The sequence below is a fragment of the Borostomias antarcticus genome, assembly GCF_949987555.1.
Source record: "Borostomias antarcticus genome assembly, chromosome: 2".
NCBI lineage: Eukaryota > Metazoa > Chordata > Actinopteri > Stomiiformes > Stomiidae > Borostomias > Borostomias antarcticus.
In genome coordinates, this window is record NC_140235.1 from 3,179,990 (window position 1) to 3,205,830 (window position 25,841).

The 25,841-nt window shown below is 47.2% G+C and overlaps 1 protein-coding gene across 1 annotated transcript in view; it reads right to left on the reverse strand.

Moving 5' to 3' along the window:
• The window catches only part of ryr2b (ryanodine receptor 2b (cardiac)), a gene marked incomplete at both ends in the record, with an annotated part of 85,591 nt that overhangs the window by 48,264 nt on the left and 11,486 nt on the right, over window positions 1-25,841 (reverse strand). Inside the window, 35 exons of the mRNA XM_084461382.1 lie at window positions 91-180; window positions 426-504; window positions 674-837; window positions 1,072-1,212; window positions 1,294-1,384; window positions 1,491-1,711; window positions 2,457-2,626; window positions 3,585-3,705; window positions 4,749-4,851; window positions 5,066-5,237; window positions 8,925-9,060; window positions 10,303-10,406; window positions 10,509-10,641; window positions 10,856-10,970; window positions 11,391-11,667; window positions 12,055-12,195; window positions 13,384-13,492; window positions 13,939-14,139; window positions 14,732-15,448; window positions 15,743-15,956; window positions 16,575-16,801; window positions 17,391-17,477; window positions 17,969-18,128; window positions 18,326-18,486; window positions 19,782-19,896; window positions 20,183-20,487; window positions 20,875-21,083; window positions 22,164-22,338; window positions 22,630-22,838; window positions 23,707-23,854; window positions 24,434-24,590; window positions 24,809-24,892; window positions 25,296-25,399; window positions 25,556-25,660; window positions 25,753-25,841. The exon at window positions 25,753-25,841 is cut by the window's right edge and continues 131 nt beyond it. Coding sequence (XP_084317508.1) covers window positions 91-180; window positions 426-504; window positions 674-837; window positions 1,072-1,212; window positions 1,294-1,384; window positions 1,491-1,711; window positions 2,457-2,626; window positions 3,585-3,705; window positions 4,749-4,851; window positions 5,066-5,237; window positions 8,925-9,060; window positions 10,303-10,406; window positions 10,509-10,641; window positions 10,856-10,970; window positions 11,391-11,667; window positions 12,055-12,195; window positions 13,384-13,492; window positions 13,939-14,139; window positions 14,732-15,448; window positions 15,743-15,956; window positions 16,575-16,801; window positions 17,391-17,477; window positions 17,969-18,128; window positions 18,326-18,486; window positions 19,782-19,896; window positions 20,183-20,487; window positions 20,875-21,083; window positions 22,164-22,338; window positions 22,630-22,838; window positions 23,707-23,854; window positions 24,434-24,590; window positions 24,809-24,892; window positions 25,296-25,399; window positions 25,556-25,660; window positions 25,753-25,841 — 5,834 coding nt within the window. The remainder of the gene's footprint in view (window positions 1-90; window positions 181-425; window positions 505-673; window positions 838-1,071; window positions 1,213-1,293; window positions 1,385-1,490; window positions 1,712-2,456; window positions 2,627-3,584; window positions 3,706-4,748; window positions 4,852-5,065; window positions 5,238-8,924; window positions 9,061-10,302; window positions 10,407-10,508; window positions 10,642-10,855; window positions 10,971-11,390; window positions 11,668-12,054; window positions 12,196-13,383; window positions 13,493-13,938; window positions 14,140-14,731; window positions 15,449-15,742; window positions 15,957-16,574; window positions 16,802-17,390; window positions 17,478-17,968; window positions 18,129-18,325; window positions 18,487-19,781; window positions 19,897-20,182; window positions 20,488-20,874; window positions 21,084-22,163; window positions 22,339-22,629; window positions 22,839-23,706; window positions 23,855-24,433; window positions 24,591-24,808; window positions 24,893-25,295; window positions 25,400-25,555; window positions 25,661-25,752) is intronic.

Consider the following 25,841-nt stretch of genomic DNA (forward strand, 5'->3'; position numbering starts at 1 on the left):
TGTAAGTGAGGGAAACCTCAGTGCTTTACGAGTATAAATACTGTAAAGGTTTGAAATGAAAGCCCCAGCAGGACTCCGGGGGGAGCTGACCTTCTCAGCCAGGGCGCGGTAGGGCTTGAGCAGAGGGTGGACTTTACTGTTCTCACACAGCTGTTCTCCGTGGACCCAGCCGTTGGCAAACTGACTCGGAGCAAACACAGACACCACACGACCGTACATTAGAATTAATAACATTCACTCTTCTCCTTCACATAGGTCACGGAGAACAAAGATTACAGCTTACGTACTTCAAATGTTGACATAGTGCAGATGTTCTTATGAACATCTTCAGTCTAGCTCTTGAGGTTTACTGTACTGAAGAGAGCCATATACTGTAATATCTTTACATCACAACCTGACAGATATGACGAGGGTAACCTCATTACCTTGTCAAGGGACCATTTCTCGTGAGTGTGCTCTGCATACTTATTCACCACAAACTCCAGCCTCTCTGGCACCGATACACTAGGAGACGGAGACACACAGGAAAAGGTCCCATTGGTAGAACAGGAACCAGCCGATCAAATTTCTCCTAGGTTAATTATTAATCGTTTCATAAGCAACACAGAATGGTACTGGGTTTGTTGAGCAGCACTGTACCAGCACCGAAGCTTATTATGACGTCGTGAATTACTTGGAAGTGTCGACGGGATGGGGGTCGAAGAGTCCCTGTGTGTCCATGGAGGCGTGTTTCTCCATCCAGGCCACACAGTCAGGGTCCATGTGGTCTGGAGGCAGAGCCCCCGACACGGCGCCCAGACACCGCTGAGTCAGCCGAAACAGGTCTGCATCGTAGGGCTGAGCAGAGGAAGAGACCAGGGTCCCGTTTCAAGCATTAGAGGTTAGGGTTTAATTTCATTTCCCATAAGAATACATTCGAATTATATTTTTGTGTGCCGTTTTCATAAAAAATAAAAAAAATCGAAAAAACATATTTTTTGTTTTTTTGCATCTGGTTCCTTCAGGTCCTATTAAATGATTAGGGATAATTTCAGGATTAATTCCAGAAAAGGTTTATGATTTTTGTCCCACCTTCCTGGCTAGGGCCTTGAACACCCCCCAGAACAGCTTCCTGGAAAGGTGCAGCTCCTCCTCAGAGGCGGAGCCTAGGTTCCCCAATCCTCCAATCAGACAGTAGTACTTCCAGTTCTGCTCATAGTGATTGGTCAGCAGCTGGAGGGAGTGGTTGATGTTTCAAGTAAGTGCGATAGACATTAAACATGCCACACGTATACAGAAGTTCATTCTACTAACCTTGAGGGGCATTTTGGTGTGATCTGTCAGAAGGGGTACATCCAAAACCAGCCGCCGGAGAAGAGGTTGCATCATGGATGGCCTGAGCTTACTGGAGAAACACAGTAAAGATAGGAACAGCAGGGAGACGGTTATGAGAGGGAGAGAGACAGTTACGTAGGTGCAGCAGCAGCATCGGTCTCTTCCATCCCCCTGACCTGCACACAGCCAGCAGACAGTCTTCGATGTGGTCCCTCTGGGCCTTGGTGAGGCTGAGGGCCCTGGACAGTCGGTAGACGGCCTGGAGGAGCGAGTCCACCAGCGGCCCCTGGCTCTCGGACCCAGAGAACAGGCCGGAGGTCTTTGTGAGAAGGGGAAGCACGGCTGTACACAGGTACCTGTTGAGGGCCAGAGCCATGTCTGTGGAGCCCAGGTCCGTCTGCAGGGAGGAGAGACACGGATTATTGACGTTTTTATTTTTTATTCAATATATACAGGGGGTCCAATGAGACCAGGATCTCTTTTGCAATAGAACTCCAATAAAGACAACCATAATGTAGGAGGGGGTGACAAGTATGGCAAGAGGGAAAGAGTGAGAGAGTGTGGAGGAAGAAGTAAAAATATTAATACAGTAACAAATAAACCTAAGTTATTTATTTATTTGATTTATTTACAGGGACGGTGCACATTAGTAGACATTGCAGAAATGTGTCAGAATTAGCCAGCAGGCAGCTCCTTTTCATCTGCAATCCCTGGACAGATATGTTAAAATAACAGGTTAAAATGACCTGCAGACCGAGCATCACAAGGCCGTTCACAGGAAGAGAGAGCGCCTCGGGCTGCAGGTTAGAGGGGGCAGGTTAAGAGAGCCTGTAAGCGAGCGGGTCTCTCCAGTGAGAGTAGACTCACCTCTAACTCATCTCTTCAAGGAGTACTACAACGATCCTCCCTCTTAAGCACCTATTGCATTTTAGATTGCTATTCTTGCACTTTGCCTTCAGCACTAGATTATGCTCTTAGTCACTTGTTTTAGAAAGGAGGTGCACTTGTGAGTTCTGGCAAGTAGCAGTACATTGGCTTTTACTATGTTAAATGCAATTATTGTTAGTCACTTTGGATAAAAGCGTCTGCTAAATGACTGTAATGTAAATTGAATGTAATGTAGATATCTCTAGATCCCTCACAGTGTCCAGGGAGGCGGCCGCCTGGAGGTCCGGCAAGAAGCCCACTTTCAGCAGGTGAAACAGGAAGGCCTGGTCCTCAATACCATAGACCCGGTCCAGGAACAGAACCATGGCGGCCTTGTGGTCCGGGCAGAACACTGTGGACGGGTCTGGCTCAACCACACTATCATCTGTTATGGGTTTAGGGAGAAATACGGTGGGGGAGTAGGATCAATTTACATTTTACCACATGCTATCCTGCAAGTTTTAGGATCAGTCAGCATACTGACATTTCTCAAAATTATAATCTAATTCACCTCTACTCAAATATAGAATAGAATAGAATGTCTTTATTGTCATTGTACCAGGGTACAACGAAATTAAATTAGCCTCAACTTGAGTGCGCTGGACAACATACGACATCACAGTGTGCGGACAACATCACAATACACAGACAACATCACACAATAAGAATATAATGTCACACAATAAGAATATAAATTAAAAAAACAATATTGCACTTGAATAAAAAATAAAAAATATTGCGCCGGATGAAATATTGCACAGTAGTTACTTATTGCACAGTGTGTGTGTTGGGGGAGGGGAGGGGGGATTAGTGCAAGTTGGCATTCAGGGTGATCACGGCTCTGGGGAAGAAAGTGTCTTTCAGTCTGTTGGTTTTGGCCCTGATGCACCTCCAGCAGGTCAAGCAGGTGGAAGCCAGGGTGAGAGCTAGAGATAGATGTCTTTATTATGAATAAACCAAGCTTCCGCTCATCGATGCACAGATGGGGCTTGGCATCCTGTGCGGCGTGCGAGTGTGGCGCCGAGGAACAAACTGCAGACCACGTCATCCAGGACTGTCCGATAAAATCGGACACCCAACGCAACGCGTGGCCTGACGGTCATGGATGAAGAAACGGTGACGTGGCTCCTGGAGGTGTCCCCGGATATATAGCCCGGGTGACCCCCTCACCCAGGCTCGGGGTGGTAAAAGGATAGCCCCTCGGCCCCGAGCCTGGGGGGAGAGGATGTACCAACTCACCCAAACGACGACGAAGAAGAAGCCAAGCTGTAAAACCGTGCCTCTATGACAGTGGTGTAGAGAGCAGGGTCAGAGGCTGTAGATACTGTAGACAGAGCTCTGACCTTTGGCCAGGGCAGGGATCTGGAAGGGGAGGCTGATGACTCCCTCGAGGTCCTGGATGGGGACGAGGGACCTCAGGATGGCCCGGACACGGATGGCCTCACCCCTCCCAGCATGGATCAGCTGCACGAGCGCAGTCACGGAAAAGTAACATTGAGAAACAGTCACGTTATATACGAATAGCCTTTCCTCAACATTGACTAACATTCATTCAAACATTGCCAGTTGAATTTGACATGTTCTGAAGAAACAGAAGTCGGTCAGTGGTCGCAATTAACCTGTAGTACAGTACAGCGCATTTCACTCATACTTGATAGTCGTCTTTACCAGACTCACTGTTGGAAGATTGAGATCAATAGCCTTACAGAGTTAAAGTTCAGGAAATGGAGCTCTTAAAAGGTTGGGTCTCTGTCTATTCCTGTCACTCCAATGACTCTCCCTGGGATCCCTCGATATATGTGTGCTGGAGTGTGCAAACTATTGACAGGGGATTAAAATAGGGGTGCTCCAAAGAATCAATTCTTGAAAGAATGGCGATTCTTAATGCCACGATTCCTGAATCGATTCCCAACTCCCAAGAATCGATTCTGCTTCTTTTTTTCTTCTCTCTCTCCTGAGCACTTTGACTTGAGAAATATTTCAGCAAGTTCAGCAAACTAACTGTGAATTGAGAAAAACAGTACTTGAAGTTGAAGAGAAATACTTTCCTTGTTTTATTAAAGTTCAGCATGGTCACTGACTGAATTGAGAAATACTGGAAGTTTAGAGTTCATGACTGTTATACTTGAGAGGTTGAATGTAAAGTTCAGCATGCCATTAATAAATTTGACTTTTTTTGTCTTAGACTTGCCTTCGTGTGCTATTGCAATATAAAACTACAAAATATTATACCCTTTATTCTGCTATATTGCACTTTCTTAGCACACATCGGACTGGAGTAGATCGTAAAATCCGTCTTTGTAGAAAATCGATTGAGAATGTAGAATCGATTATAGATTCTGGAATCGAGAATCGTTGGAATCGAGAATCGATTCTGGAATCGGAATCAGATCGTATCGTGGCTTAGTGTAGTCGGAGCACCCCTAGATTAAAATACAGGTTAGGTGATCAGGGAAGTGTGTACCAGCGAGAGTGTTGATAAGGGGAGCGAGGCAGGGATGACTTACATGCATTTCTGGGGCGCAGCGTCCCAACAAGTCAATAAGCGCAGAGTAGAAGGTCATGATGGCGTGCCCCATGTGGATGATGTCATCCTCCTCATCCTGGTCTCTGTGAAGGAGGGGATTATCTGAATCAGACTCAGATGTCACAGACTTGAGTCAGTGCATATCGATTTTCTTTTCAAAGAGTTGAAGGGGTTTGTTAGCGGTAGCTCGCATCGCGCCGTTACCACTAATAGAATCAGCTATACTGTAGTAATTCCAAAGTTTGACAAAGTGAAATCAAGTGGTCCAGAAGTGTTTCCACAGTCTGGGTGACTCACTCGTAGGCTGTGGAGTGGCCATCCATGGAGGGGTCCTCTGAGATCCTAATGGCCTCCTCCATAGCTGCTAGGAGACCATCGCCGCCCTCGCCACGCAGGGCGGGGCCAAAGCACTCCGGGCGGCGAATCAGCAGCCTCACCACCACGTAGGCGTTCTCCTCCACGCTCTCACCTGTCAGTCAAAACAGCGCGGTTAACAAGCAAACTTAATGTTTACCGCCCAGCGCCGGAATGGAGTTTCATTTATTTTCTTCTTTATTTATCTTCTAACTTAATTCTCCAAGGGAACCCATTGAGACCAAGATCTAATTTTCAGCAGCAATCACCAGTAATAAAACAAAGTGCTGAGTGATAAACAGTGTAGAGTTTCAAGGTGGTGGAGGCGGCATGCATACAGTATAAATAACGCTGCCCTAGTGAATTACTTAGAGGAAAGTACACCGTGCTAAAAGCTTCCTGTCGTCACAAGAAAAACATGATCTATTTCTATAAAGAACACGTTTCACCCTTAACTTTTTACTTAACTCATTAACATGCATTTTAAAGGACCACTTTTCATCAATAAAAGATACTTTTAAGAGGGTACTCTCCCAATTACAAAAGTGAGAGTGAAAATAATGAAGCCAGTGTCCTTCAAAGAGTGGGAGAACTAGAGAATTGCTCGTTGTTTTTTTGTGCCAAATTTAAGTTTAAATTCTAGAAATGAGTGCTGGACAAAGGGCTGTCTGCAAAGTGCAGGATACACATGGTAAATGGTAAATGGTAAATGGCCTGCACTTACATATTTCTACCTTAATGGGCAAAAAGCTTTACAATGGCTTCTCGTTCACCCATTCACACACACACACACACACACACATACACACACATACCTTCACACCTACACTTACACACACACACACACACACACACACACACATTCACACACCAGGGGCCTCATTTATCATTGAGGTACGCCTTCTTTTACACGGTCTTTTTCGCGAGTTCAGGCGTACGCCATTTGCCCCCCCCACATTGCGATTTATCAAGCCGTAAGGGCGAAAATTTAGTCGCCTTTCTCCGCGCTTTTGTAGGACACCTCTCCAGTTGGCGTACCGATTTACACGGTGTTCTACGCCCTCTTTGAACACAGGGGGAACTGGCGACGCAGGTGGTGCGTCGGTGAATTACTATGTTTGACGGAGAGAATAAGAGCGACAGTTCATGAACGCACAATCATGTAGGCTACTAGGCCAATTCAGCACAAACATATATCGCAATGCAAGATTAGACGTGTCCTCTAACCGGCTCATTCATGGTTCGATATGGATTTGTTCCCCAAACTTAACCTATGCGCACACCTAATGCAGGCACTCCATCAAACGGCAATAATTGACCAATTAGATTGTCATTAATATGTGATCATGTGGACCTGTTTGCTCTTTGGTAAGCATATAAATGACAGTCCTCCTGTGCGTAATGCGAGCCTAAATGAATCCGGCGCTACTCGATAGAACTCCAAAGAGGTGACGGCGATGGCGACTGCACCCACACAAGGGCACCATCATTGAATTAATACGTCTATGTGAATCGCAAAAATGTGCACACTATAAATACCCAAATCATATGTGACGCCGACATTCTCTTCACAAGTGTAGTGGCACGGTGGCCTGGCTCCACGCATGACTCATTCATCCTGGCGCACAGCAGGGTAGGGGCGAGACTGGAGGCAGGCGCTGCGCGTGACGGCTGGCTTGTTGGTGTATGCATAGCCAAGATACATATTCTTTGTCTTATTTACTTTCATCTTTATTAGCATTTTCCATCCATACAACGACAATACAATAAAACATAAAAACTTACAATAACAGCTTATGGGTACTTCCATCCATGCAGCTTTTTTTTCTTACTCAAATATGACAATTGTAATATTAGTGGTATCATCACACTTCCTTCTATAATCCATCCATTTTTCCCATCTCCCTTCAAACCTTCCTTCCTGCATCCTCAATGCATAAATAAATCTCATAAATCTCCTCCACAACACCCACCACTGCTCCTTGGTTGGGGGTTCCACCTTATACCAAGCCCTCATTATTGTCTTTTTACTAGCAACCAATAGTACTTTCACTAGGTATCTGTCCCCTCCTTGTACATCATTCTGTTATGTTTGCCAAGATGTATATTCAAAGCTGATAAGAATGAGAACCAGTCAAGACCCCACCACAAAATGAGGACCCAAGCCCTCAGCCCCCTCCCCGTCATGAGGTTTACCAGCGGGGCCAAAGGGCCCACACTGAGGTCATGCGCCAGCTATGAAGACACAAACAAGTAAGGTTCACATTTCTACCATTTTATTGTCTGTTGGTGGGTGACTGTGTGAGGTGTGTGAGTGCGTTTGTGAGTGAATGAAGTGCAGTGAGGATGTCCTGTTGGCTCTGGTGGTGTAGTGTGGTGACCTCCACCAACTGCTGAACAACTGCCCCACAACTGCCCCAATCCCTTCTGCCATTTCCCTCTGGGCCTCTAGGGTCATGAGCCTCCAGCACAGCGTCTGATAGGAAGCCCAGCCCTCAGGGACCCTTGAGGCAGGGACGCTGGCAGCCGGAGGTGGAGGCGTGGGCGGTGGAGACGGAGGCGCTGGAGATGGCACTGGAGGTGGAGGCCGGTGCGCTGGAGGTGGAGGCACTGGAGGTCGTGGCACTGGATGTAGAGGCTGCAACCGGCGGGGGCACGACCGTCAGGTCAAGGACCACTGCAGACTCCCCCTCCTCTGAGTCCCACCCCACGTCAGAGTCTGGAGAAACAATTTCAGTCATTTTCTTTGAGTTTGTCTGTTAACTTGATTATGCATTAAACATTTTATTGTGTAGCCATATTCAATTGATATGTTTTTCTGTTGGCAGCCAAATAAATGCTTAAGTGTGATTTACCGGGTGATTTAGATGAGAGTCTTAATAATGTGGTCTAACATTATGAAGTGGTCATCTGTGTTATCGTTCCCTGTTTTTGGTCCTGAATCGATCATAGCCTACCACAGAATGTGTGGAATGTTTGCTTTCCTCACTGCCACATAATACAGCATGTCCGTGTAGCCTACGCCACATACAGGATGCACGAAATACAGTACTAGACTACTTAAACTGTAGGAGCGATCAGACAAATGTAGGCTCGTACAAATAGCTTACCTTCCGAAGATGATTTTCTTTCCTCGCGTGGACCTCACCAACAAGCACATGCACCTCCGTCTCCGAAAACTTTCTCTTCTTTCCGCGTTTTTCCATAAACGTAATTGTCTTGCCTTTGCTCCACGCTATATTATGTCGGTTCCTTCCGGGGTATCCCCGTTGTGCCGTCATAGTTTTGACCATATATGGTTGGATTTGGGCGTGGAGAGGGCGGAACACGGGGCGCGTGCGCGTACGCTCTATTCTCCGCCGGTCTCGGATTTCTCGTGCAGAAAAGGGCATACGACATTTTTGATAGATCCGAAAAGCGTGTAAATATTCTCGTCGTACGCTACATTGTGCATTTTCCGCGTTTTCGTCGTACGCCCTCTTTTACACCAGAATTTACACGCTCTTTGATAAATGAGGCCCCAGGGGTAGAAGGCTGCCATGCAAGGCGCTAGCCATCTTCAAGAACAGGAACAAATTTATATTCCACTTTTACACCATATATATATATATATATATATATAGGAGAGAGAGAGAGAGAGAGAGAGAGAGAGATAGAGAGAGAGATGATTATATATTTTTATATTCTACTTTCCACTTTTTGCACAGCAACTGTATTCAATGAATCTGAGAGGTTGTTTTTTTTGCAGTGAGCTGTTGTTGTTGTTGTTGTTGTTTTCACTTGTACCAGACAGGAAGGTTACCGTTGCAGAAGACAGCGAATCGCAGCAGGTTCAGGTAGCGTTCGCCCTCCACAGGATCCCAGCCCAGGTCAGGGTAGCCCTTCGACACCAGCATGGGGCAACTCTGGAGACCACAGCCTGCCAGATACTGCACCACCTGAGGGGAGGAAGGGCAGGGAGAGGGCAAGAGAGAGAGAGAGAGAGAGAGGGAGGGAGAGGGGGAGGGCAGGAGAGAGAGAGAGAGAGAGGGAGGGAGAGGGGGAGGGCAGGAGAGAGAGAGAGAGAGAGAGGGAGGGAGAGGGGGAGGGCAGGAGAGAGAGAGAGAGAGAGAGAGAGGGAGGGAGAGGGGGAGGGCAGGAGAGAGAGAGAGAGAGGGAGGGAGAGAGAGAGGGAGAGAATGAGAGAGAGAGAGAGAGGGAGGGAGGGAGAGGGGGAGGGTGGAAGAGAGAGGGAGAGAGAGAGAGAGAGAGAGAGAGAGAGAGAGAGAGAGGGAGGGAGGGAGAGGGGGAGGGCAGGAGAGAGAGAGAGAGAGGGAGGGAGAGAGAGATAGAGGGAGAGAGGGAGAGAATGAGAGAGAGAGAGAGAGAGAGCGGGAGGGAGGGAGAGGGGGAGGGCAGGAGAGAGAGAGAGAGAGGGAGAGAGAGAGAGAGGGAGAGAGAGAGGGAGAGAATGAGAGAGAGAGAGAGGGAGGGAGGGAGGGAGGGAGAGGCGGAGGGTGGAAGAGAGAGGGATAGGAAAATGGGGAAAATATACTGTTAGGTGTATTATGTTGTGCGCATGAACTGAATACAGTATTGGAGAGGAAGAGGGAGAGGAAGAAGGGGAGGGAGAAAAAGAAGGAGAGGAAGAGGGAGAAGGAGAGGGAGAAGGAGAGGAAGAAGGAGAAGGAGAAGGAGAGGGAGAAGGAGAAGGAGAGGGAGAAGGAAAGGAATAAGGAGAAGGAGAAGGAGAGGGAGGAGAAGGAGAGGGAGAAGGAGAAGGAGAGGGAGATGGAGAGGGAGAAGGAGAGGAAGAGGGACAAGGAGGAGGAGAGGAAGAAGGAGAAGGAGAGGAAGAGGGAGAAGGAGAGGAAGAGGAAGAGGGAGAGGGAGAACGATAAGGAGAAGGAGAGGAAGAAGGAGAAGGAGAAGGAGAAGGAGAGGAAGAGGGACAAGGAGAAGGAGAAGGAATAATGAGAATGAGAAGGAGAAGGAGAAGGAGAAGGAGAAGGAGAAGGAGAAGGAGAAGGAGAGGGAGAGGGAGAGGGAGAGGGAGAGGGAGAGGGAGAGGGAGAAGGAGAGGAATAAGGAGTGGGAGAAGCAGACGGAGAAGGAGAGAGAGAGAGAACAAGAGTGTGAGCGGGAGTGTGAGCACGAGAGACAGAAAGAGACAGATCGGAAGGTGGATAAAGTATTGTGACCTTCTCCAGGTCCGGTTCCCTCAGCGCCAGAGCCAGCTCGTTGTTGTCCATGACCGAGGCAGCTGCCACATCCAGAGGAGTGGCCCCACGCATGGAAGGAGAGGCTGGGGACACAGAAGGGTCAAACACAGGAACAGACACTAAACGGCAGAGACAAAATGGCCGACCGAGATCCAGCTTCCTCAAGCCAAAGTAACGGGACATACCCAGTCCCACGCTGCTGTTGTCCAGCAGGTAGCTGAGATGGTCGAACATGGCCCCTTGGTTCTGTCTGCTGATGCGGCAGAAGTAACACAAGAATCGGCAGCAGTGAGCCACCATTTTGGGAAAGATGATCTCCTGAAAAAGGAACACCGTTTGAACCCCTGTGTGTGAGTCCGGACCCTCAGTACTCATAACCCGGTGCTATGTGCATGACAAACCAAATAGTATTTCAACCAAGGAGAGTAAATGATTTATTCACCACTTTTGTAAAGCCCAGGCTATCCCAATAACGATTTCAAATCTTTTCTCTATACTGTAGATTTACCGTACACTAACGTATCCCCCTCACCTTAGATTCTCCATCCCCCAGGACGTTGACCATCACCTCCATGACCGTCTCATGCATCCCCAGCGCCCTCATCAGGTTGGGATGCTGGTAGAAAACTTTATTGTTCATTATATCTCTGCAGAGGAACAACAAATAAAACTTCATCAGAACACAATTAAACACATATAGATAGGTATTCAAATTCTCTAAACAAAACCGAAGATAAATAAATACAAATTAAAAAAAATACACTTGGTTCACTTACTCCAAACAAATGTACTTATTTGTTTGGAGTAAGTAGAAAACGTGATTGTTCATTATATCTGTTTATTGTTCATTATATCTCTGTGGAGGAACAACAAATAAAACTTAATCAGAACACAATTAAACACATATAGGTATTCAAATGTTCTAAACAAAACAAAAGGATAAATAAATAAATAAATAAATACACTCGGTTCACTTACTCCTAACAAATGTACTTATTGTAAGTCACTTTCAAAGTCTGCTGAAATGTAAAAAGTAAACATAACGCGGGGTTATCCTCTCGCCCTACCCCAGCCCCCGGATCATCAGCCTCTCCTCCTCCTTGCCCATGCGGACGCTGAGCAGCGAGCGGATCTGCCCCAGGGAGGCCAGCAGGGCCAGGGTGTCCTCCACCGACGCCTGGCTGATGGTGTAGGCCTTGCGGAGGGGAGCTCCCATCTGGCCCGCCAGGCCCTGGTACTGGCGATGCAGCAGGGAGAACATGGCCCGGACCAGGTCTGGGTCTTCAACCACGCTCTCCCGGGCCCAGCGGACCACCGTGGACGAGATCAGCTGCTGTAGGGTCACTGTGGAGCAGAACAGGGCGGGGCAGGAGGTGAGGGGGTGTTAATTACCCCGTCGTCATCGGTTGGATTTGGATTTTGTAGCCTGATCACCCGTGTTTCGTAGCCTGATCACGGGTCTTGGGGCTACAGAAGGTGGACAGATCACAATACATCTTGTTGGCCCAGATATTCCTGAGTAAGTGAGAAACGACTTGGCTTTATGCTTGGATTATGCTCTTAGTCACTTGTTTTAGAAAGGAGGTGCACTTGTGAGTTCTGGCAAGTAGTAGTACATTGGCTCTTCCTACGTTAAATGCAATTATTGTTAGTCGCTTTGGATAAAAGCGTCTGCTAAATGACTGTAATGTTATGTAATGTAATGTAATGTAATGTAATGCTTTTGCTCACTGGTAGTCTGGGCTCTGTCCTCCGCTGGTCCAGCCTTCCTCCTCCTCCGGCCCAGAACCTTCCCCACCAGCCCCAGGAGACGCTCCCTGATGGACACGCCAGCCTCCTCCTCAAGCCCAGACTCGGCATCGACATCAATCCCTGGACCAAGAGAGAGCACAACAAAGCACATCAGACCAAGCTCGTGCCTTGCATCTACCCAAGCAGTATAAGTAGCACCTTTCAGGCACTCCTGAGAAACCTAATGCACAAATTCCTTTGCATTTCATTTCAAATGGCTGCTGTCTAATCCCTGGAATAGCACTGTGAGATATACATCCCAATTCTGGGAATACTGGTACAAGTGCCTTGTTTTAAATTTGTGTCTTTTATCTTTATGTCTTGTTTGGTGGTGTATTTCATTGTTGTATGTGATTTATAGACCAGAGTCTGCAAAATAAAGTTGATGAATAAGACAACAGCAGGTACAGTAGCTGTGTGGTGTCCCTCCGGTAGAAGCCTTGTCTAATCCAGTTACAGTAGTTAGTTAGTTAGTTAGTTAGTTAGTTAGTTAGTTAGCTACAGTGGTTCGTTAGATAGTTAGGCGCTATTTTCATCTGTTGTTGTTGTTGTTGTTGTTGGTAGTAGTAGTAGTAGTACTGTAGTATTAGTAGTAGTAGTAGTAGTAGTAGTAGTAGTAGTATTAGTAGTAGTAGTAGTAGTAGTAGTAGTAGTAGTAGAAGTAGTAGTATTAGTAGTAGTAGTAGTACTGTAGTAGTAGTAGTAGTAGTAGTAGTAGTAGTAGTACTGTAGTAGTAGTAGTAGTAGTAGTAGTAGTAGTAGTAGTAGTATTGTAGTAGTAGTAGTAGTAGTAGTAGTAGTATTAGTAGTAGTACTGTAGTAGTAGTAGTAGTAGTAGAAGTAGTAGTATTATTAGTATTAGTAGTAGTAGTACTGTAGAAGTAGTAGTAGTAGTAGTAGTAGTAGTAGTAGTAGTAGTAGTACTGTTGTAGTAGTAGTAGTACTGTAGTAGTAGTAGTAGTAGTACTGTTGTAGTAGTAGTAGTAGTAGTACTGTTGTAGTAGTAGTAGTAGGAGTAGTAGTAGTGGTAGTAGTAGTAGTAGTAGTAGTAGTAGTAGTAGTAGTAGTAGTAGTAGTAGTAGTAGTAGTACTGTTGTAGTAGTAGTAGTAGGAGTAGTAGTAGTGGTAGTAGTAGTAGTAGTAGTAGTAGTAGTAGTAGTAGTAGTAGTAGTAGTAGTAGTAGTACTGTTGTAGTAGTAGTAGTAGCAGTAGTCTCTCAGGAGGCCAGGCCAAGCCAGGACAGGGCAGGACAGGACAGCACCACAGTACCACAGTGAGAGATGAGGAGGTGGTGGAAGTCCAGTAGCTGGTCTCTGATCTCCTCTGGACAGGGACAGTCCCCCGGCTGCTCCTCCCTGAAGGCCAGCAGCGTGTTGATCTGGGGGGTCAGACAGGTACTCAGGGATACTGTACCGGTACTGTACAATAACTATCCTTAAATAGGACAGCATCACTACGGTCTTTGTAACGTATGCCTCATCATATTTTATGACAGGAAAGCCAGACACTGTGGTAAATGGTAAACAGACTGCACTTATATAGCTCTTTGATCTAAAGTGCTTTACAATGAGGGCCTCTCATTCACCCTTTCACACACACACACACACACACACATACAATGTGGCAGCTGCCATGAAAGGTGCTAGCCTGCTCATTGGGAGCAATTTGGGGTTCCGTGTCCTGCCCAAGGACACTTCGACATGTTGTCAGGAGGAGCCGGGATTCGAACCGCCGACCCTACGATCACTGGACGACCCGCTCTACCTCCTGAGCTACAGCCGCCCAACGGGTGATTGTGATAGGCTGAGATGATCGGCCTCTGACCTGCTCGTGGGGCGGAGAGCGGAACTCCTTGGTCTTGCGGGCGGTGAGCGCGGCCGACATGTTGAGCGCCTGCATCACGGCGTCGTAGCGGGAGCGCTGGTTCTCCTGCAGGCGACCCACGAAGGAGTCGGAGAACGCCACCACCGCCTCCACCCGGTGGCGCAGCTGGCCGTCACACAGGAACTGCAGCAGGCGACAGATCTGGACAGAGATGCGTGCGCACACACACACACACACACACACACACAGGCAGCGGCGGAGAGGTCATAAGATGTATGGATTCCAAACATGTTCTATCTCTATGTCATATTATGGATTCCAAACATGTTTCTATGTCATATTATGGATACCGAACATGTTCTATCTCTATGTCATATTATGGATTCCAAACATGTTCTATCTCTATGTCATATTATGGATTCCAAACATGTTCTATCTCTATGTCATATTATGGATTCCAAACATGTTCTATCTCTATGTCATATTATGGATACCGAACATGTTCTATCTCTGTGTCATATTAAGCATACTGAACATGTTCTGTGTATGTCATATTATGGATACCAAACATGTTCTATCTCTATGTCATATTATGGATTCCAAACATGTTCTATCTCTATGTCATATTATGGATTCCAAACATGTTCTATCTCTATGTCATATTATGGATACCGAACATGTTCTATCTCTGTGTCATATTAAGCATACTGAACATGTTCTATGTATGTCATATTATGGATACCAAACATGTTCTATTTCTATGTCCTATTATGGATTCCAAACATGTTCTCACCTCCAGTTTGACGGCCTCTGGTAGTTTCATCTGGAGAAGGCCTTGTTTAGGAGAGCAGACTCCCTTCTCTCTGTTCCTTTCTACCTCTTTCACACTCTCCCTATCACTCTCATACTCCCCCTCCTCCTCCACCACCCCCTCTTCTTCCTCCTCCTCTTCCTCCTCCTGGGGCTCGACCTGTCTGGAGAAGACCCCGGGGTCGATCAGCCTCAGGACCCTCCCCAGGTCCTGGTCTCCGAACAGCCCCATCACCAGCAGCGTGTGGAACAGTCTGATCAGGGGAACCAGCAGCAGCTCAACACTGCCCCCTTCTGGATCCCTCACGCCCATCCCGACGGCACACACCGCTCCCGTCAACATCTCCACCGTCAGCTCCCTCAGAACCTCCAGAGGGATCTCCGGGCTGTCCCTGTGGGCAGTGTCAGGAGGAGCCGGGATTCGAACCGCCGACCCTACGCCCCGGTCCCCGTCGCCGCCACCGCCGCCGCCTTCCTCACCTCCCAGCCCGTCTCCCCTGATGAAGCAGGGGGAGGAGAAACGCATCCAGGGCTGGAGGGAGGTGCTGAGGCCCATGCTAGGGATGCCCCGGGGGGTCTTCCCCCCAGCCGGACCACCGGGGCTGGGGTAAAGGCTGATGGCCCTGGTCTGGTCGGTCATGGGTACGATGTACTCCTGGTTCATCAGGAGACGTGCAGTGGCGTGGGCACTGAGGTGAACCTGTTGAGATCAACAACAACTTTACTACCTCCGCCCCAGCGACGGCGCAGGGCGAGAGGTAAGGTTTTCGGTGGCGTGTGTTCGTTTGTCTGTTAGCAGAGTTATGCAAAAACTAATGGACCGATTTTCATGAAACTGTAGGGGTGTAGCATGGTGCAACCTAGGAGCCATTACATTTTGGACAGGATCCGATATGGGTTAGGGTTTTCCATGATATGAATACATGGAAAATGAATAGAAAGCAATTCATATGACTGATAAAGGGATATTTAAACAGGAAGTGTGCACGGCCACCTGGGTGAGAAGCTGGTAGAAGGCCGAGCGGAGGGGGCCAGGGAGGCGGGGGCTCTGGATGGCGTACAGGAGCTGTGATTGGTCCACGTGGCTGCAGAGGGCGTGACCGACGCGGGTGTTGCCGAGGGCACAGAGGGCGGAGTACAGGAGGAGGGTGTGGTGGTGAAAGGTCAAAAGGTCACCCAGCTCGGAGAGCTCTAAGATGTCCACGCACCTACCAGGGGCAAAGACGGAACGGTATCAAACCCCACAGTTTCGATCGCCATTCACCTGTAGTTCAGCTGAGAAAGCATACGTGTGGTACTGTACGTAATATACATTTCTAAATATTATTTTGTACTTGCTCCTTGCACTGTCCTGTCTCGTCCCTGCACCCTGCCCAATGTTGTCTCCATGTTATTCATCACGACCGAAAGCAAATTCCTAGTATGTTGAAAAACTGCATGGCAATAAAACAAATTCTGATCCTGATTCTAGATAGATAATCAGACACAGACAGACAGACAGACAGACAGACAGACAGACAGACAGACAGACAGATAGACAGACAGACAGACAGACAGACAGACAGACAGACAGACAGACAGACAGATAGATAGATAGATAGATAGATAGATAGATAGATAGATAGATAGATAGATAGATAGATAGATAGATACTTTATTAATCCCCTTGGAGGAATTCTACTCTAATATCTATTAAATGATCTAATCAATGTAGCCTGGGGCACACAGTGCCAGGAATGTTTGTTTGTTTTTGCTTTGAAAGGGGCGACCGAGGCCCAAACTGTGACCCCCCCTCCTCCAGAGATGACCTTTGGCCCCTGACAGACCTGTTCTCCTCTGGGATGTGGACGGTCAGGGACTGCAAGGGCTCGGAGCACTGGACCATCCAGCCGTGGAGGTCGTCCGGCTGGGCCACCTGCACCCGGAGGGCGTGGTCGGGTATGCGGGTCCACAGGACGGGCATCAGCTGCTGGACCTGCAGCCTGGGGGGGGACAGGGGCGTGGCGTTCCTCCTCTGGCTCCGGAACACCCCCGCGGACAGGGGCAGCACGTTCTGGATGGAGAACAGTATCAACATTAAAACACAGTTATAGACAGATAGACAGTTGGGAGGACTGTGTTTTATGTTGATGCTCCAAACGCTTGGAACGAGCTACAAAACATCTTAAAACTGAAAGCTCTTCCCTCTTTTGCTGTTTTTAGTTATTTTATCTTTAGCCACTCTATTTCTAATTGTAACTGTTTTAAATTGATTTAGTTCTGATATGTTTTTTTACTGTCTACTTTAACCGTTGACTTATGTTGTTCTCTGTATTTTAATGTGCTTGTATTTTTCTTCATTTTTTCTTTATTTTTTTTTGTGTTTGTAATCTCAGCAGCATTGGAAATTAAGGTAACCTCAATTGTTTCTTCATTTTTTTCTTCATTTTTTTTATGTGTTTGTAATCTCAGCGGAATTGGAAATTAAGGTAACCTCAATTGTCTTTCCGAGAATAAATGAAGGCTTGAATGAATAAAAGACTATAGAGGTTACAGATACAGTACATCACAATACACTGAGCCGGATGAGTAAGACACTGTCATTCAAGCTGAATCACATTGTGCTGGAAGCGAATGTGGGATGCTTCAAGGTAACATGTTACCTTAATGCGTCCCAGCTCAAACTGGAACATGTTGGCGCTGGTGGGCTTGACGAACACAGCAGGGAACAGTCTGGTGCTGGGCTCCACCTGGTCATGGACATGAACATTCAGACAATTAACAGATGCTGTGCCTCAGTACAGTGCAATATCCTTTGCTAACAGCCATTAAAGGAGAATGCTCGTTTTTGACAACCTGGACCTTATTTACGGCATATTATAAGACGTTTGACTCACCGAGATAACTTTGGTGTAATTTGGATGCCTGTAGAAGAAATTTAAAATCCAGCACTGGAGCAACGCTTGCGCGCTGTGCGCATGCGTGCTGGAGCAAGTGGTGAAGCTATTTCATTTCTAAAGACGTTTCTAAAGATCATATTACAGAGGCATGTGAAAAACCACAACAAGCCCTCGCTCTATGTAAGCACAACTAGCGATTCATGAAGACAGATGGATGAAAACAACCGTTTCGCGGCAGAAAATTTGTTGTTAAAAACAAGCATTCTCCTTTAACAGCCACGTAATCCTAATCCTAATCCGACTGGTGGAAACGATTAGTCATGAAGGAAACTCAAGCTTACCTGGTAGAAGGTGGGCACTTCCATGCCAGCGGAGGTGAAGGTGAGCAGGCCGGAGGCTGTGTCTATCAGGCAGCCCACCTCCAGGCCGCCGCTCCTCCGGCTCTGGGACAGGCTGGAGCCCTCCCCAGCACACACCATGTAGCAGTTACAGCGCTTCACACTGGAGCAACCGACCAGAAAAGAAGGTACAAACACACCCAAACTCAACGTCCGAAAGGGTCATGGATGGGAGTTCAAATCAAAGATTTCGCTCTCTAAGAAGACGCATGCGCCATCGCTGGTGGAAAGAAGCTAGTTCAGGGATTGAAGGAGAATAGCATTGTAAACACGAGAAGGCAATGGTCCTGTGAAGCCCACCTCTCCTGGACTTTGCCGTTGTCGTCGCCCAGGGTGACGGTGACCATGCGAGCCTTGTCGGGGTCAAAGGTCAGGCCGTGCTGGTGGAAGTCGGGGGTCACCCAACCCACCCACACTTTGGAGGGGTCCTGATCTGGATGCACCCTCACTGCATAGTAGTACTGTGGGGTAGTAGGACAAGGACATCCTTAATGAATACTCATATTAATAATATCCTCAGAATATAGAGTCATATAACACTTTAGTTATAAAATACTTAGGGCCAAATCCACTGGATACTAAAGTGACTGGACTGGATACTAAGTAACTAAAGTGACTATATAGTGATGATATATTCTGATAATATCATTCTTATGAGTATTCATTAAGCGGCAAAACCCATATGAAGCGCCAATACTCATATGAATAATATCCTCAGAATATGTAGTCATATAACACTTTAGTTATAAAACACAAATCCAAAAAAAAGGCCAAATCCACAAAAGTAGGGCCAAATCTACTTATGTGGGTGTATTGTGTTTTACAACTAAAGTGTTTTTGACTATATATTGGATATTATTCATGAGTATTCATTAAGCGGCAAAACTAAATAGAATAGCATAGAAAAAAATAGCATCCAATCCACAAAGCACATGCAAAGTATTGCAAACTGCACCGATGAGCCAGGCTCATTTGAATGTATGTAAATTAGGTAATTCCGTGAAAAATTGCCCCAAATAAGCCTTGAGTCTGATCCACAAAGACCATGAGCTAACTCCCACACGCGTTTAGAGAGGTGCAAATACCGCTTTTGAAAAGACGGTATTAACTGCAGCAGTCAGAGCTTGTGAAGTCTGAATGATATTGAATTGATATTTAATGATATTAAGGGCGAAATATATAGAGAGGGGGATTTAAAAATAGGTTCAGCCAGCTGTGATGCTCAGCAACAAACAGAACTAATAGTTTCTGAAAAAAACTGCGCTCTGTTGTTTTCATTATGAACCAATCTGTGTCCTGAAGTATGGAGAGCTGCACTAGCGCTCTCTGAGATGGATTCCCAAATACGTTTTCTCTCAGTCGGGTATAGATTTCTTGATTGCAATTTGGCTGCATGTCTCTGCACCTCGTCGGTGAGGACAAATGTATGTTTGCGCTTTTTCTCTGCCATTGTCGTGAATATTGTGTTCTTGGCACAAAGGCCAATATTTACAACCTGGCTAATTGCAATCATGGGCGTAAATTACACACAGGTGACACATTTGTGGTCGTGTTTGTCCAGACACATCATTAGAGCAAAATCTTTTGTGGATATCGTGCAAAACTGGAGCAGATTGCCGTTGCAATTACTGTATAAGATATTGAGCTATTAGCAGGAGCAATCCGTTCTTTTTGGATTTGGGCCTTAGTTATTTATCTTTAAGTGAGAGAGGGGAAGAGAGAGATAGAGAGACATAGAGAAAGAGTGGAGGGGTACCATAGAGCTCTGGACCAGACACTCATAGTTGTCCTTGTCGACATGGACCTCGTCCAGGAGCCGAGCGGATGAGTGGCTGCTCACCAGTCGTGGTTTGGTTTTCTTCAACATGAACCTGGGATGTGGACACAACAAACACATTTCTACTCGCTGATCGCTAATCTCTGCATGCGTGAGAGACCAAGACTACAAAACTACATGTAGGATATGGCATTTACAGTTTTCTTTCTTTCTTTCTTTCTTTCTTTCTTTCTTTCTTTCTTTCTTTCTTTCTTTCTTTCTTTCTTTCTTTCTTTCTTTCTTTCTTTCTTTCTTTCTTTCTTTCTTTCTTTCTTTCTTTCAGGTACTGGAATGCCCTCCGGAAGCCCAACGGTAGGGCTGTTGTGTTTTCCCACACCTACCGCTGTTTGAGCTTGGAGGTCTTGTCGTGGCTGTGGTCCTTGTAGTGGTTGAGCTCGTCTCTGGAGCCGGCGTAGCCGTGGGCCGACTTCATCAGCACCTCAAAGTCCGAGTCCACCTCCGCCTCCTCCGGCTCCCTCCTGCCCTCCTTCCTGGGGGGCAGGGCGGGCGCCCCCGACGGTCTGGAGAGGGACGAGGCGCACTCTATGGGCACGCTGAGGCGGAAGAAGCCCATGTCGGGGGAGAACGACCTCTGAGTGACCTTCAGGCATGGGGGGCTCTCGGAGTTCCCGTTGAGTCCTGTGACCTTGGATAAGAAGACCACAGTTGTTTACATGGGAGAAGACTGCAGGACCCAAGTGCTGATCTCTAGTGTGCGTGTGTGTGTGTGTGTGTGTGTGTGTGTGTGTGTGTGTGTGTGTGTGTGTGTGTGTGTGTGTGTGTGCGTGTGTGTGTGTGTGTGTGTGTGTGTGTGTCCAACTGAAACTCTCATTCTACTGATGTAGATGTGCTTGTTCTCGTTGTTGAGATGGAGTGATTCTGTGGCTATGCCTCACCAGTACGTTGCGCTGATCTCTAGTGTGCGTGTGCGTGTGCGTGTGTCTGCGTGTGTCCAACTGAAACTCTCATTCTACTGATGTAGATGTGCTTGTTCTCGCTGTTGAGACCGAGTGATTCTGTGGCTATGCCTCACCAGTATGTTGCGCAGTCCTGGAGGTATGGGGGTGAACTGGGGCTGTCTCAGGCTCATCCAGAGAGAGGGGTCTCTGGCCATGCTCACAGCGAAGGGTTGGTAGCCCTCTCGTAGGCCCCCCACGGCGAAGTATCTGAGAGAACTGACATCACGACCCAGGTTCAACCTGCCTAGCTGGTTTACTCCCAGACTGCACACAGGCAGGAGGCCTGGGGAGGGATGCACGCCAACAAGAGAGTTTGAATAGAAAACTGGGGGTGATTAGGAGGGTGATTATTAAGGGTTTCCTCCCAAAAGAAACCCAAAAAACAGATCGCTAACGGTGTCCGTCCCTGGCGAAGACGGACCGGACGAGCGCTTGGATTGGCTCCCCCTTGTCTGCTCCCAGCTGCCCTTGGGGGAGGGATGCCGGAATGGCATAAAAGCAGGGGACATTTTCTCGCCGACAGCCTTCACGTGTGTGTGTGTGTGTGTGTGTGTGTGTCATGTCGTCTATGTCAGCCCACTGCATGTGTGTGTTGTGGGTCATATGACGAATAAAGCCTTCTTCTTCTTCTTCTTCTTTTCCAAGTGGCCTTAGTAGCCCAATGTCAGCCCGTTCTAGCGGTTTTTAATTTTGGAGCGGTAAAGCCACTTCAGTGCGTCACATACAGAAGCAGCTGCATTGCTTGTGTGTGTCCGTTCCTCCGTGTGTGTGGGTGTGTGTGCCGGTGTGTGTGTGTGTGTGTGTGTGTGTGCGCGTGTGCGCCCGCGTGTGTCCGTTCGTAGCTTGACGTTTAGACCACTCAGGAGTAGCCAATACTGTTGCTCATTAGCAGGGTCGTTGTTTAGGGGTGAAAAGGGGGAACGATCATTTGGGCCCACAGCCCAGTAGGACCTACAAAAAACCCTGTAGCCTGTTATGTAGGTCTCTCTTTCTATGAGTGAGTGAGTGAGTGAAGTAGACACTGGTTGGCTATTTGGACTTATTACTGAGCTGCTGTACCATTGGCAAGTACTTACACATTAGTCACTCTCAGCTCTTTCAATTCTGAAATGGTATTCATAAGTCAATTTAGATTTATTTTATTTTAATCCAAGACTAGGAACTTCTTCATCAATAACAGTCCATAAAACGCACAAAAAAAGAAAACGAACTGAGTGTATTGCGTCAGGTGCTGTCTAAACAGAACATACACCAATATTCGTTCAGGAAGCCCAGAATTCCTAGCATCAGCCCTGCAGAGGCTTACTTCACCACCTGGGTGTGGTTTTTGAATTCTCTTTCAAGGTGATTGATTGTAACTGACCGTCTCGGATGTCGAAGTCCTTGGCGGCCAGCTCCGAGCCCCGGTCGTTGAGCATCAGCTCTCCGTTGAGGGTGACCATCATGGTGCGCTCAGCCACGTTCAGCAGACAGCCCACCACATCGCCCCGGTGCCACGCTCCACCCAGGGGCTCGGCTCCCTGGTGCCACCACTGGGCCTGTGTGTGTGAGTGTGTGTGTGTGTGAGGGTGTGTGTGTGTGTGGGGGGGGGGGGGGCAGACCATGAGTATACACTTTTTAATTAACTTTGAGTTCGTTTTATATCACCTTTTATGTGTTTCTTGCACTGTGTCTTGACGCTTTTAATGTCTCATGTAAAGCACTTTAAATTGCCTTGTTGCTGAAATGTGCAATACAAATAAACTTGCCTTGCCTCGCCTTTGAGTAAGGTATATTGAAAATGCAGCGACGGTACATTGAAAATGCAGGGTTGATACACTCTTGCTCACCTTGGCGCCGTCAAACACAAAAGCGTGTTCGTCTGAGCCTGGTTCTGAGTCCGGGGTACAGCCAGGCCGGGCCCAGCCCACCCGTATGTCCCGCGTGGTCACCACCTCAAACTCAAAGTACCATTTCCCACGGGTCACCGCATAAGACTTATCTGCTCGGAACACACGGAACTTCTCAGATGGCGCTGGACACGGGTCTGGCATCACCGCTGCAAACCAACCCAGATAGGTACGGTAAACGTACTTGAATGTCCTCTAGAGAGGTTTTGTAAGTTAGATTCACTTCAATACTTCAGTACTGTCAATGACTGTAAAGATAACTGGACTAGGCTGTTGATAGGATTGTAACAATATATCGTGCCACGATATATGGCGATACAGAAACGTCACAATACGTATCATCAAGGTGAAAACAATATTGTGATATGTTTATTGTAAATCAGTGAACACTGGCTACACAATGCTGGTAACAAACACGTCTTTTGTCTCTAGGCCTATATGATATTATAACAGTTAAGCTCTTAATTCACAAAGTGTAGTGGAGTAGAAATGTGGATAAATGCACTATTGGTGTGAACAGCAGCACTACTGCAACGCTTCACACCTGCCCTTAGTGTATCGTATCGTATTGTTATCGTCAACCCAATATCGTGTATCGTATCGTGAGATTAGTGTATCGTTACACCCCTAAGCTGTTGATAGATACCCCTGTGTCTACTGTGGATGATGTAGCATGTCCGTAGAATATTCCCTCTCCTATGATGCTTTTAGCCTCTCTCACTCTGAAATGTAATTTAATGTAATGTATTGCTTCATTAATGTTCTTAGCCGGTAGACAAACATACTCCAGGAGCTTGCTCGATCGCCTTGTTGAGAGGGGTCAGGGAAGAATTTTTACAGCTCACTTATCTGGCCCCCGGGTGATTACTGTTTTTTTGCTTCCCTCTGGAATATGTAGGGGTGGGTCGTCTGCCCTCCTCCCTTGTTCTCTGTAAAGCGCATTGTGTTGCCTCTGGGTATGAAATGCGCTATACAAATAAAGCTTTGATTGATTGATTGATTGATTGAAAAAGCTACCTTTGTCCTGGTCCAAGGGCTCCAGGCTGTAGCCGCAGGCCAGCACGGTGCACACAGCCTGCCGGACGCTGTCCCTGCCCTCCCTCCTGCTCCTCTCTTCCAGGAGAGAGTAGGGCACCAGATGGGGACTCCTTCTAGCCTTCATGTCCTGGTGGCACCAGAGAAGAACGTAACACAGTTCGCTTTATTCACTGCAGCTGCCATATTGGTCAGTCTGACATAATTGGCGGTAGTTGACTCCAATGTTAAAAGTTCACTATAAAAACACCACTTCAAGAACCGAAATAGTCAAAATAACAGGCTGAATACACTATTGGGATTAAAAACTCTTTAACAGACTACGATTGTTTTTCACTGCCACAGTTTTCACGTTTGGAAATACATGGAAGTGAATGAGCCATAGTTAGCCATCAGCTGCATTCACTTCCATTCTTGAAGTGGTGTTTTTATAGTGAACTTTTAACATTGGAGTCAACGGGCACTTCCGCGTTCGTACCACCAATCACGTCAGACTGACCAATATCTCAGATGCAGTGAATAAAGCGAATAATAAAGTTGGCGGAAGATAACACAACAACAGACCCACATCTACTGGCAACTGTACTGGATACTGTATATCATATGTCAAAACCTGGGAGGGGAGTATACATGAGAGAGGAAAGGGGTATGATCATAGAAAAGATGAAAACCTTGTTTTGGCCTCACATTAGGACCAGGTGGTACTGACCTGTGCTCCGTAGGTCCACCCCTGCCTGATGCGCTCCCTGGCCCACACGTTGTGGTCGTTCTCAGCCAGCAGGTCCACCACGGCCTCCTGGGCCGGGCTAAGGGTCACCAGGCTCACATCCATGGGAGCCGGCCTATAGCCGCTGGGCTGCTCGTACCTGGGAACGGCCTAGGATCAGTCTGTGTTCTTTACTTGAAATGAGCCATATCCTAGAGCAGAGTGTGTGTTTTGTCTATGAGTCTGTATAAGTGTATGCTTATAACCCTATACTGTAAATAAACTTAGATAGATAGATAAGTATCTATCTATCATCTATTTATCTAAGTTTATGGGTTATAAGTATAAAACTAGTGAAGAAGCTGATGAGTAACACACTTGATGGGGAGTCTGATGTATCTCACACCCTCCTCAGCACGGTCGTCTGCCAGCCCAACATGGAAGCCAAAGGCTAGGAGAGTCCTTCAAAACATAAGACAGTTTCAGGGTTAGGAGAGGCAGAACACCAGACAATTGTTGAAGAGAGAGAGAGAGAGAGAGATAGAAAGAGGAAGAGAGACAGACAGACAGACAGACAGACAGACAGACAGACAGACAGACAGACAGACAGACAGACAGACAGACAGACAGACAGACAGACAGACAGACAGACAGACAGCAATAGAGATAGAGAGAGAGAGATAGAAAGAGAGACAGACAGACAGACAGACAGAGATAGAGACAGAGAGAGAGAGAGAGATAGAAAGAGGAAGAGAGACAGACAGACAGACAGACAGACAGACAGACAGACAGACAGACAGACAGACAGACAGACAGACAGACAGACAGACAGACAGACAGACAGACAGACAGAGAGGCAGCTGACCTGAGAGTGTCCTGAGACATCTGGAGCTTGTGGTTCCTCTCTTGTTCCGGCAGCATGGAGAACTCGACCAGACAAGGATCCTGTTTCTTACCGTCATCTCTCACCTACAGAAACGACCAATCACAATGACCAGCACTACAGTGCACAGTGGAAATAACATACACGATTTTGACACACTGGTAAGTCACATACCATTCTGACACTAATTAAGTTAAATCAGTGGTTTCAATGAGGCCAGTCATTATGTAAAGAGAACTCACCGGCCCGTGTGTCCAGCCCAGGTCCACCCTGTCCACGACCCAGAGTTCATGGAGGTTCTCTGCCAGTCTCTCGCGGATGTGTTCCAGCTGAGGGGGCAACATCACCTGGGGTAGAACCACAGGGGCATGTGAAGAGGGTGGAGTGGTTGTGTGTGTTGGGAGGGTAAAATCCGCATGGGTACAGAGGGTGACTGTACCTGACTGATGTCCACGGGAGTGGGGGTGAAGGTGGGGGGGGTGATGGGGACGGTGGGTCCTATGAGGTTGACGATGCCGTCCCGGTGGT